The sequence below is a fragment of the Cynocephalus volans genome, chromosome 6 (genome assembly GCF_027409185.1).
Source record: "Cynocephalus volans isolate mCynVol1 chromosome 6, mCynVol1.pri, whole genome shotgun sequence".
In the NCBI taxonomy this organism is placed as follows: Eukaryota; Metazoa; Chordata; class Mammalia; order Dermoptera; family Cynocephalidae; genus Cynocephalus; species Cynocephalus volans.
In genome coordinates this window covers 96,093,247-96,105,367 of record NC_084465.1, presented here as the reverse complement: position 1 = coordinate 96,105,367, position 12,121 = coordinate 96,093,247, and the positions used below count along the sequence as shown (strand labels likewise).

Sequence of the window (12,121 nt, the reverse complement as noted above, 5' to 3'; positions counted from 1 at the left end):
ACCTACCACCTCCACAGTCAACACGACTACAGGCCGGTGAGGAGCTGGTGCGGCCACTGGCCCCTGGGATGCTTGGGGAGCGAACGCCAGAGCCCCGCGCACTCAGGCATCTTTAATTTCAGAGTAGCACTTGGACACTGACCCAGCGACATGGAGCTGACAGGCCGGGGACACATGTGCCTGAGGGGTCCAGGCAGCCCAGCATGGTCTCGGGGATGGGGGAGTCACCAGCACACACCAATGGTCAGGAAGACAGTCTCCCCTCAGCCAGCCATCTGGAAAAATCGCTCCCCTGGCTTGGAAGGCTGACACGAACTGGTGGCAGGGCCGGAAAGTGGAGGTGCCCGTGGCATCCCCCAGTTCCCAGGGATCCCCAATGTGCACAGAGAACAGGCTAGTGGGAGTGGCGGTTGGTCCCTGCAGGATGCCAGCTGCCCTGTGTCCACCCTGGCCTGGCCCCAGACAGCTCTGTCCTCATGACATGGGCTAGGAGTGTCCAGACTTGCAGGCTGCGGGCAGGGGGGCACCTCTGCACACCCCTCACAGCCTGCTGGTCTGCATGAGCCCATTGGCCTCGGAGCTGCGTATGGGCACCGTGGCCTCCTGTAGCCGCCTGCTCTTGTCCAGCTTCGGCTCGGTGGTGTCCATGTCCTCAGCACCGGCGCCTTTGCGGAGGCACAGAACCTTCCGGAAGCTCTGGCGGAAGTTGTCAGAGAGGAAGCCGTAGAGGACAGGGTTGGCGCAGCTGTTGGCGTAGGACAGGATGACGACGAAGAAGTAGAGGCCAGCAGAGGCGGGCTCCTCAGGCAGCGTGAAGGCCAGATTGACGATGTTGACAATGAAGAAGGGCAGCCAGCAGCCCACGAACACCAGCACCACCACCACCACCATGCGCGTGGCCTTGCGCTCTGAGCGCCGCCGCCGTGAGGAGCCCACTCGCACACCCGACGCCCTCACCTTCACCACGATGAGCAGGTAGCAGAGGCAGATGACCAGCAGCGGCCCGAAGAAGCCCAGCACGGACGTGTAGCTGATGAAGACGGCCCCCCACAGCCCCACAGGCTCCGGCCAGCTGAGGTTGCAGGTGTCCCAGCCCTCCTGCACGTCGGCGAAGACCAGCAGTGGCAGCGACATCAGCAGTGAGAAGGCCCAGACCGCGGCGCTGGCCAGCTTGGCCACCCGTGGGCGGCGCCACCGGGCAGAGCGGAGGGGGTGGACCACAGCCAGGTAGCGGTCGACGCTCATGACAGTCAGGCAGAAGATGCTGGTGAACTGGTTGATGCCGTCCAGCGTCATGACCAGGCGGCACAGGAAGACGCCGAAGGGCCAGTAGGAGACGGCGTTCTGTGTGGCCAGGAAGGGCAGCCCCAGCAGGAGGAGGACGTCGGCCACGGCCAGGTTAAGGATGTAGATGTTGGTGACTGTCTTCATCTTGGCATGGCGCAGCACCACGTAGATGACCAGCGCATTGCCACCCAGCCCCACGGCACACACCAGCAGGTACAGCACGGGCACCAGCACAGCCCGCGCACCTGCCGAGGGTGCTGGCCCCACCAGCGTCCCGTTGTCACTGTCTTCGGAGGCGTTCCAGCTGGGTGTGGGGGCCAGGAGCAGTGGCTCCATGGTGGTGTCCAACTGCAAGAGAAGGAGAAGACGAGAAGGGTGAGGTCAGGCGGGCACGTCCAGGCATTCCTTTCTCCTGCGCCAGCCCCAGCCCTGCCTGTCAAGAGGCTCGGGATTGCACGGTGGCGGGTAAACACGGTTAGTCGTGTTCAGCTCGGCCAGGAATCACATTAAGCAAATTGTTTGGAAAACAAGCCCAGAGAGAAAGGAGCCGTGGAACAGCTGCGGTGGAGCAGCAGCGCAGGCAGCCCCACTGAGCCGAGACGACCTCGTCTGTTGATACTTCGGTGGCCGCCCTGTGACTGTCCCCCATACATTCCCAGATGACTCCCTGCTCAGCCATGTCCACCCTCGAGTCTGAGGTCCATCGAGCCTTCAGGTGGCACCACTACCCCCACCTCACAGGTAAGGGCTGAGGCCCTGTGGGCGTCACCTTCCTGGGACCCACAAGACCGCAGGGAGAGGAGGGTGGTGGACAGGGACAGGAAATGGTCAGGAGGCCACGATACCACCTCAGCACAGCCCTGTTCCCAAGTCTGGCTGAGCAGCAGTGCTGACCCTGAAGTTCCCTGCACCTAGACAGTGGCCAGCCAACCTGCCCACTGTAGGACAGGTGACGCTGGGCTAAGATGACCTGGGGGACAGCAGGAAAGAGTGCTGTCATTGTAGCTTTAAGGGACACATGCTGGGCCCAGAACTCCAGGGCACTGGCCCCCTCAGCCTCTAGCCTGGCCAGGGCAGGGTCTGTCCCTCCCCCTCCCCGCCACAGCAATGACAAACATGTCTTGAGCTCCAGGCAGAGGGCACAGCACAGAACAAGGCAGACGCTGTCCCTCCTCACCAGGAACAAGCAAACACACAAAATGCAGAGTAATTACAGCCCGAGCCAGTTGCCGGAGGAAACGCACAGAGTGAGAGTGGACACACTGGGGAAGGGTCTGCACAGCCGTGCAGCAGGAGAGGGAGGGCTGGGAGATGCGGGGTGGACAGGGCAGGATGGGGGCCAGGGCCTCCTCTGGAGGACAGGAGCATGGAGGGCTCCTGCCATCCATGTTGCCTGACACAGGCGAGCCCCACCTGAGCTTCTGGCCCTCCTCCCAGACTCTCCCCACTCCCTGCCATGGGAGTGGAAGTGTACAGCGGAAATTTGGGGGAGAGAAGGAAGGAGGGTGGAAGGGAGGCTTCAGCTGGGTGGGGGCTTCTGTAGAGAAAGAGCCGAGGCAGATGCGGGCAAGTGAGTGTGACGGGCGTGTTCTGCATTTTTTTGTATGTTTCAGATCTGTCATAAGGACGGTGATGCTCAAAAGAAAATAAGCCCCTCGTGATGCTGGGGAGGGGCAGCCCAAATCAAAGTGCCAGGCAATGGCGGTCCCCTGCCCGAGGAGAAACCCTCAGCATGTGCTGCCTTGAAGCCCTGGGCCTGCCTGCCGACCTGCCAAGCTAGGTGACCCCCAAGTCACCTCGCAACAGAAGACACCCCCCACCCACTGCCAGGGAAGGACCTGGGCTGGGGCTCTGGGGACTGGGCGGAGGTATCTGAAATCTCGTAGACAAGGAATGGAGAGCCCAGAGAGAGGAGAAGGGAAATGCCCAGAACAAACCACACTCACAGTAACAAAAAGAAAACCCTGTCCTCCCCATGAACCAACAACCCCAAATCCCCAAGTTCACGTGGCTCATCCACGCTAAGAAATATGACCTAGAAAATCAACAAGGGGAAGGCAGATCCGTTTCAGGTGAAATAAAAATAATATGATATAACAATATCATATTTAAACATGTTTAGGCTCAAATAAGGCATGAAGAAAACATTATGAAATAAACGTGGCTTCTGCCTAAGAAGTAAAATGAACAGGTGTCTAGTTTTAAAAGTTATAAATCTTGGGTGTGAAAAACAGACATTTAGACAAAAAGACAAAACAAAACAAAAAACCAGAACCTATAAGAGTCAGGATCAGCTCTAGTCCAGATAGAGTTAAAGAGAGCATTGGTGAATTGGAACCTCGAGGGGCTGAAGGACTCAAACCAGGCAGGCGCACAGAGGTCAGAGTGTGAGGACAGCATTGGGAGGTTGGAGGGGTAGGGGGAGGCATGCAATTCAGAGAGGTGCTGGGCTCCTCCAGAGCTGATGAGGTCCTGCTCTACAACCCAGACCTGTCCCAAACAGGATAAAGCCACAATAAAATAGCACCACTGCTGCAGAGCATCAGGGATAAAGAGAAAATCCTACAGAATACCAGCCAGAGAGCTGAGCCAAGACGGAAACCCACAAGGAGTGACTTGAGGACAGCGTGCTTCCATCCGCAGCGAGCACAGTGGAAGCCACAGCGTCTCCCAGCAAAACACCAAGAAAGCTCGTCCCCCTCACCCCCCACTCAATGGAAGGTTCACCAGCAGAAGGGAAAAGACATTTTCTGTGTGGTGCTGCATGTGCAGCTCCTGGTGACGAGTGCCACTGGCATGTTCTGCCCCTTCATGAGGTGTGTGATTAAAACACTAGTTAAAAGGTCCAGGTAGGATGTTTGGGGCTGATAGCACTTGGAGGCAAGGGTCCCTGCGGCCGTGCTCCGGGCCCTGCAGTCTGAAGGCGTGTTCCTGGGGAGGGGAGGAGAGGTGGGGTTTGGCTGGAGCCCACCGTTACCCGCAGGCTTTGACGGGGAGCGGGGCCTCTCCCGGGAGACTCCAACAAGGCTGTCCCGTGGGCTGCTTGCTGCTCCCTGTTCCTGGGCTGGCACGGAGGGGTCTTGCACATGCTTTTAAAAAGAAATCACACATTTAAAGGAAAGTTTAAAGGTCCCTTGGGCTGCCCGTGGAGAATGAATTCTAGGAGAGCAGCAGTCTGGGGACAGCTGGCTGGGCTTTGTAGGAGTCCAGGTAGACAGGATGCCACCTGGCTGCAGAGGCGTGGGCTACGCCCACCCAAGGAGGGACTTTCAGCCCATTCCACATGGGACCCAAGGGGGACTGGTGGAGACAACAGAGCAGCCACCTGAAGGTTGGCTGTTCACCAGCGAGGCAGAGAGAGGGGTGGCTGTTGGGCTCAGATGCATCCTTAACTCACGCCCTGGGTGCGCCGGGGCACGTGGCTCCTGAATGTGTTTGACTTTAAGTCAAATAAGCTCCTCTGATGCTCTCAGCTGCTCAGGGCTCCTCTAAGGCTGCTCCCAGGTACCCCAGCTGCCCAAAACCCAGAGAGGGCTCAGTGGGCTACCAGACCCCTGGCTCCACCGTCCTCAGTAAACAATGCAACTCCTGAGTGAGACCACAGGGCAGCAAAGAACAAAAGCAGATCTCTTTTGCCGAGGGTGGGCTCGTGGTGGGCTGGCGTCCCCCACTGGAGGGCCTGCCCTGGGAGTGCAGCCAATGGCAGTCCCCACTCCTGCCCCAAGCACACTCCATCTGTCTTCAAGGCAGCCTGCAGTCCCCATGAGGGGAAACTGTGGCTGGCCTGGGTCAGCAGCAGGGAGCCCAGAGCCAGCACAGCCCTCCTCAGAGTCTCAGCCTGCCCTGCAGACGCCTCTGAGTGTTTCCAAGGCCACTTTCCACCCCAAGTACTCTTGTTCTGAAACCTGGTCATTATTTTACCTGGAATCATGCTGGGTCACCGTCACTGGTGCTATGGGGTGCGTTTTTGATTCTAAGGAGGGGCGGGTGTGCTTAGAAGCCAGGTGGGCTTCGGGGCACAGCTCCCAGCTGTGGACAGGCAGGGGCTCCGTTCCCAGCACGCAGCCTCCCCAGTCCAGTGTGAGGCACCCCCAGGGACCGCAGGTCCAGGCCCGGAGTCTGCGGGCGTCCAGCTGCAGGGCCCCTGGTCCGGCTATGCCTGCCTTCCTTCCGCCGCTCGCGGACCCAGGGGCCCGGCAGGGCGCAGCCACCATTCGCCTGCCCCTTGCTCCGAGTGGCTGACCCCACCTCGCGGGGCGCCCACGCCGCGGCCTCGGACGCCCTCCTCGTGCGCGCCCGCCCTCCAGCTCCACCGTGGGCACAGCGGGAACGTCTGGGTCCCTGGGGCTTCTGCCCCGACCCGGGCACACGGGCGGTCCCGGGGTCCCGGCGGCGCGCGGATGGTTAGCGGCGGGGGACACGAGGAGACGGAGGAGATGGAGCTGCAGAGGCTGGGAGGGGAGGGAGGGAGAGGAGGGACGCGAACGGCAGAGGGGCGCCTCGCAGGTGCGCAGGGGGCGCGAAGGGGACACGGCGGACCCCGGGCCGGGCTGCGCGCAGAGTGTGAGACCCCCGAAGAGGGTGCAGGTCTGCGCTGGACCTCGGCCGGAGAGGAGAGCGGGATCGCCCGCGGGAGGGGCCAGGGGTGGCACTCACCGGGCGGCGGCGCCCTCCGGCCGCGCACAGTGTGCCCGCGCCGCGCTGGCTCCGGGCTCTCGGACGGCGGGCGGGGCGGGACGAGGCGAGGGGGCGGGGAGATGGGCGGGGCGGGTCAAGGGGCGGGGTCGGGCCCTCGTCCTTCAGTCCTTCCCGGAACCTCTGCACACTCGCCCACCCGCAGCCCTTGTCCCATTGGCAGCGACTCCTATGACAACCCGCGCTCCCGCCCCATTTTCTTGCTCTCTGCTCTAGGCGGCAGACCCCAGCTTGGGATTGGGATCCTGTGGTCAGCGGGGGGCCGAAGGTCTCCCTCTAGTGCCCTGCAAGAGTCTGAGCAGAGTGGAGGGGGGTCCTCACTGCGGGGAGAAGAGCTGGGCCTATGAGGGCGTTTTTGAGGGACGGGGTGCGTGGGAACAATGGTGGCAGGGCAGCAGGTGGCCCCAACTGGCTTGGTGGTCTTGGGATTCCCAGGACACTCCATTCTCTCGCTTGGTCCTTCTTCCAAGGTGGTGGTCTCACATAAGCTGAGGGGAGTCACCTGGGGGCACCAAGGCACAGATTCCCAGACGGACTGAGCAGGTATGGCTGGGCCTGAGACTGCACTTCTGACCTGTTCTCAGGTCAGGCGCATGCTGCAGGTCCCAGAACCCCACCTTGACAGCCACTGATTTTAACAAGTAGAATTGAGCACGTTGTCCCCTGCTAGACACAGAGAGCTAGATGGGCATCTGGACAGTTCCCCATTCCAGGATGTGGCCTCCAGCCCCCATACCCTACCCCCATCTCAGGCAGCCCAGACTCTGGCTGAATGAAGTTAGGTGCCTCCAGATGACAGCAGGACCCCCAGGACAGCAGGACCTTTGCCCTAGGGGACGTGGGCAGCAGCCACATGCCGCTTGTTTGCAGGAAGAGATGGCTCACACTGACCAGGCTCCTGCTGGTGGAGGTGCTGGCAGCTCCCCCTGGGGAGGCCGGATACCTGGCCTGTTTTCTTTTTCTACTTTTCTGTAATTCTACATTTTCTACAAGGAGCTTGGATTACTTAGGGCCCGGAGGAACCCACCCTCAAAGTGAGTGCCTGTTTTCCTGAAGGGGCTACTTGGAGAGGCTGTGGCTGGTCCCTAGTACACATAGTACCCCCCTCCCCAGCCAGACTCAGACCCCGTGCTGTGGGTCAGCCAGCCTTCCTCCCACTATAACCCTAGGCCCTATCTCCAGGTGTCTGCCAGCTCCCCAGAGGGGTACACAGACCCCACCCACATGGACACCTCTCCTGTGCTGGCATGAGGCCAGACACCCAGCCAAGAGAAAATGGAGTTGGAAAGTGAAAAACCAACACCTCTGGGCTGCAGCCCTTCCCCAAAAGCCCCACCAGAGCCTCCGCAGGCTGAAGAGCCCCACTGGCCTGCGGAAGGGTGTCTGCTGGCCTGGCCTACTGACCGAGTCATGGCCACCTGCGAGGGGCAGATATCTTTCTTCCCTGACACTCTGCAGAGAACAGCAGCCGTCAGGCCGGCCAAGCTGTCTCAGCCACCCAGCACCCAGCTAAAGCAGGCATAGCCCATGCCAAGGTCCAGATGTCCCTGTGAGGTGGTACAGGAGGCCTTCTGGGCCTGGTGGGTGTCCTTGTGGGAGGAGGAGGCAAGCCAGGGCCCAGCTGTGTGTCCCACTGGGCCTGAAGTGGGGAAGACAGTCTGCCTGAGCACACACACAAAGCTTCTTGCACACCCGAGAGACTTAAACAAACCCTCCCCATGTGCTTAGGCAGGAGACACAGTCTCTGAGCATGCCCAGGTGCCTAGCCTGCACTCAGTGATGCAGAGACACCTGAAGGTGTCTGTTCCATGAGAGCGCAGCAGAGAGAGGGCCAAGAAACAAAACAGAAAACAAACCAACGTTAATGGAGGTGCTTTTAGGTGGTGATAAGTACACTTATGGAGAGAAGCAGGGTGAAAAGAGAGAGAATGTGGCAGGGGCATAGACAGCCTCTCCAGAGAGGGGGCCTGACTCCAGTGAGATGTGGCCTAGTGAGGAAGAGACTCAGGCAGATAAACAGTAGTTGCAAAGGCCCTGGGGCGGTGAGAAGCCATGCGCTGAGTGGGTGAGGCAGGGGGTGGGTGGTGGCCCTTGCCACGCCCTCAGGATGGCCCCCTCCCTCTCACTGTGCTGTGGGGCTAGCTCTGTCCCCACCCTGCTGCTGTCCCCACCCATGGTCCTCCTCCTGCCTTCCTGGTTGTTCCCCCACTCCCCAGCCAGAGCCCAGCAACAGTGGGGTGTGTTTGGCGGCTGGAAGGAGAAGAGAACAGCCCCAGAGGATAACGGGTGGACAGGGCAGTGAGTGGACTTGCAAAAACGCTTTGCCCAGAGAGCCTCGGGAGGGTGCCACAGTGGGGAGGCGGGGACGTCCAGCCCCGCCAGGCAGGGAAGGCTGCTGGGGGTCGAGGGCCTCCAGTGGCTTAAGATTGACCAGAAAGGAAGCAGTGAAGGTCACCACCATGTTCCCAGCATCTGGAACAGGTGGAGCAGAGACCATGAGGGGAGAAGTCCAAGCTGGGGGAGGGCCAAAGAGGGGTCCCAGGAGGCAGTCCCGTGTGCGTTCAGCTGCCTGTGCATTTTGACATCCATATGGCTAATCTGCTCAGTGAGTGGGGCAGTGTTGCAGCTTCCCCAGCTCTGGGCCTGAGCTCTTCATCCACTCTCCCTCTGACATGCTCAGGGGCTCCTCCACCAGAATCAGGGCTCAGGCCCCCTCCTCCAGGCTGGCCTCCTGGATGTTCTTTGCCTCCACCTGGCCATGCCCCCAACTCCAGGAGCCAGCATCAGGAGATTGGGCACCATCAGACAGATGCCAGGGGCCCCGCAGGCAGCCAAGGACCCGGTCCCTCCAGCTCGCCACGCTCCGAGTGGGTAAAGACTGAGGCTTCACACAAGACAGGCTCAGGTCAGACACACCTGTTCAGGAGCCCTGCTTGGCCACACCAGCAGGTCAGGCACCTCCGAGGCTCTGTCTTCTCATTGTGGGACATGGGGGTGATGGGAGCACGGCCTCGGGAGGTTGTGTGGACGAGAGGTGGTGCTTGCTGAGTGCTGAGCCACGTGGGCACAGACAGCACGCGTGGATGCTGGCAGGTTGCGGAGCTGCCTGGCTGCCAACAGCAGCGGCCCACAAGGCTAGGTCGTGCCTGTGGTGCATAGAAGACATGCGTCTTGTGCCTCATCTCTCTCCTGGCAGAGCTCAGGACAGCCCTTTGCCTAGGGCCCTGTGCTAGCAAGGCTGGGAAGCAGCCACCGTCCCCACCCCTGGCAGTCCTGGCTCCCACAAGTGCCCCATGTCAGCTCAGGGCATGGGTCTGTCCCCTCCTTGATGCCACAGGCTCCATGAGAAACAAGCTGGCCGCTCACATGGACAGAGACACAGGCTGAAGGGGCTGCATGGTCTAGCTGTCCTGGGAGGGGTCCTCACCGCACGGGGGGCTGAGCCAGGTGGCCAGGGGGGTGCCACAAGGGCAGATGACCTTCACCCGGATGAGCAGCCCCATCTTGCCCCTTGAACCCCCAGGTCTCAGGCCCCTCCAGGATGGCCCCTGGAGCATGTCCTCCCTGTGGCCTCAGAGGGACATGCGTTTCCCAAGACACTTGGCAAAGGGATTTGTTGTCAGGTTTTCAGAGTTGTCTCAGTGCATCCCTCCCTGGCCTGCCTCCCAGTGGCTGGTTCCCTAAATCTGGCTGCTCAACCTGCTCTGGGGCCACTCTCACCCCTGCTGGCTGCCTGGCCCTGGCAGGGACGGGCTGCAGAATGGCCCCTCCAGGGCCTTGAGCCATGGGGCAGCAGGCAGGGCTGCTTGCTGGCCACCGCCTCCCACTCCTCATGCAGGCCTGGGTCTGGGGGTCCTCGAAGCCTGTCCAGGCAAGCACTGCAGGCCAGGATTAGGGGCTCTACCCAGGCCACAGGCAAGAAGGGGTGACGAGAAACAAGCCAGCCTCTGAGCCATGGCATGAATTTCAGAGCACCTGGCCCTGGGCTCTCAGGCACCGGCACCCCGTAAAGAGGGGGCAGAAGAACCCTTGAGCACCAGGTGTCCTTGCTGTGCATAAGCATGCTGCCCACACTCTGCACCCCACCACAGAGGCCAGTCCAACTGCCCCATTATACAGCTGGGGAAACTGAGGACCCTGGCGAGGGACACTACTTGGCTAGGCTTACTGGAAGGCCACATCCTCTTTCTTTCCTGGGACCCTCTGGTGGAATGAGCCAGGGACAGACCCTCAGTGCTGACGCTGTCCTGAGACCCCCAGTCACAGAGCCAGCCCCAGGGCCCACTGAAGTCCCGTCCAGTGACACTGAGACCCTTACAGGCCAGGCCCTGGTCCCAGGTCCCTGGGGCCACAGGGACAAAGCAGCAGGGTGGAGGAACCCCTGCCCCAGCCCCCTCAGCTCTGTCCACCCCTTCCCCCCACTTTGGTCCCACCTGGAACCTTCCATCCACCCCACCCAGGTTGAATGCCCTTTGTTCCCGCCCCTCCCCTCCCACTCAGCCTCAGGCCAGGGCCAGGTGCTCAAGGAGGCTGGAGGCTGGTGGCTGGGCCATAGGGATCTTCCCCAGAATCTGTCCCGCATAAGCCTTCCCACAGTCTCTGGAGAAACCTGGGCTCAACTGTGCCCTGCCACCATGCAGCTCCCCAAAGCAGACCCTCCAAGATCTGCACCCTCGGCCCCTATGCTCCAGCTCCCCCCGCCTCACCTCCTCCAGGACTCCGCCACCCTGAGTCAGGGCCCCCATCATGTTCAGGGCTCCCTGAGAAGCCTCTGGAGTCCCAATGCCCCATGTGAGAGTCACTGCCCAGCACACAGTGGGGACCAGCCCCTTGGGTGGGTGCTCGGTTCAGTCATACCCCAGTATCAGGCTAGGACACCCCTGACAACCACACACCTGGGTGGTATCACCCTGGCCCACCTGAGGGCCCTTGGTCCACCTCCCCCTCTCCAGTCACCCTGTACTCCAGGAAGGAGTCCCCTCGCTTCAGCCCAACCCCACCCCGGGAGGATCAAGTGAGGTGACACCCGCTTGGGGACACTGCAGAGGTTGGGCCCAGTGCAGGCAAGGATTAGCGGCTACCGGGAGCCATGGCAACAGAGAATGGACTCCCAGGGATGATCCCCACACCCCTCTCATGGGGACCCTCCAGCAGTGACCTGCACCATGGCCCGAGGTGGCCCTTTGCAGAGGCTAAGTCCAGTGGTGCTGGACACAAAGCCCATGCCCCTCGCCCCTGCCCCGGCAGAGGCTCGGCTGCTGTGCTCAGGATCCCCTGTGGTTATTCAAAAGTGACAGAGGCTGACTCTAGCTCACCTGAAACACCCCAGAGGCCTCCTGCCCATCCCCGGGCTGCGGCAGACCTTGGGGTGGTGAAGGAGGCGTGTGGCACTCTCTGTCCTCCAGCCAAGCCAGCCCTCCCTCCACTCCGCAGATGGCCACGCTGCCTCCCACCCTCCAGCCTCCGAGCCTTTGCCCTGTCTCTACCTCCTGCCTGGTGCCCCCACCTCCTTTTTTCCCCTTAATCCTCCCCACAGGGAGGGGAAGTCAGAGAAGATCAGACTCCCGCGGGGGCCCCACAGCGGGTCCCAGCACACCCAGCTTCTGTGATCTTCCTGCCAGCCTCCTGACAGGAGCAGGAAAGTCACACCCAGTGCAGGCGCTGGGGGCAGCACCCTCAGGGACAGGGCTGTGAACACACGGTAGTGTCTGAGCTCTGTAAGGGGCTCTCATCAAGTGTCCCCAAGAACAAAGAGTGTCGCGTAGTCCTGTGGATTCGAGCCTGGGGATGGGTCAGCAGGTGCTCTCCACAATGGTGTCCTGAGCAAGGTCTAGGGCCGGGGTGCCTGTGACGGCAGGCAAGAGAGAAGCAGGGACACCCCGGGTCCAGGGTCCCCCAGAAGGAGGGAGACCCTCAGAGGATTCTGAGACTGGTACCTTCTGCAGGGTCCTGAGCCCACCCCTGGGGACCTGGGGGGGGCTGGGCTGACCCTCCTGGCTGTGGTCTAGGCGTCAGTGGGCACCTGGTTAAAACGAGGCCACATTAACATACAGCTTTCCTGGCCATTCAGCCCTCAGATTGGGAGGTGAGGGCAGTGCTGAGGCCTTAGCTCCATGCGGGCTTACTGGACATCATCCTG

At 61.3% G+C, this 12,121-nt stretch overlaps 1 protein-coding gene across 2 annotated transcripts; it reads right to left on the bottom strand.

Moving 5' to 3' along the window:
• Window positions 1–203: 203 nt before the first annotated feature.
• Window positions 204–5,998, bottom strand: SSTR5 (somatostatin receptor 5). Of its 2 annotated transcripts, none has more exons than XM_063100517.1 (2): window positions 5,944–5,998; window positions 204–1,635 (listed from the first exon to the last, which is right to left on the bottom strand). In XM_063100517.1, the coding sequence occupies exon 2, from the start codon at window positions 1,621–1,623 to the stop codon at window positions 541–543; it is 1,083 nt and encodes a 360-aa protein (XP_062956587.1). In that variant the 5' UTR covers window positions 1,624–1,635; window positions 5,944–5,998; the 3' UTR covers window positions 204–540. The 2 variants fall into 2 exon arrangements, with proteins under 2 accessions (XP_062956587.1, XP_062956588.1); XM_063100518.1 differs by lacking the exon at window positions 5,944–5,998 and adding an exon at window positions 4,265–4,329.
• Window positions 5,999–12,121: the final 6,123 nt, after the last annotated feature.

Coding starts and splice junctions, on each gene's coding strand:
- SSTR5 (XM_063100517.1), bottom strand. CDS start 1,623: ATGGAGCCACTGCTCCTGGCCCCCACACCCAGCTGGAACGCCTCCGAA.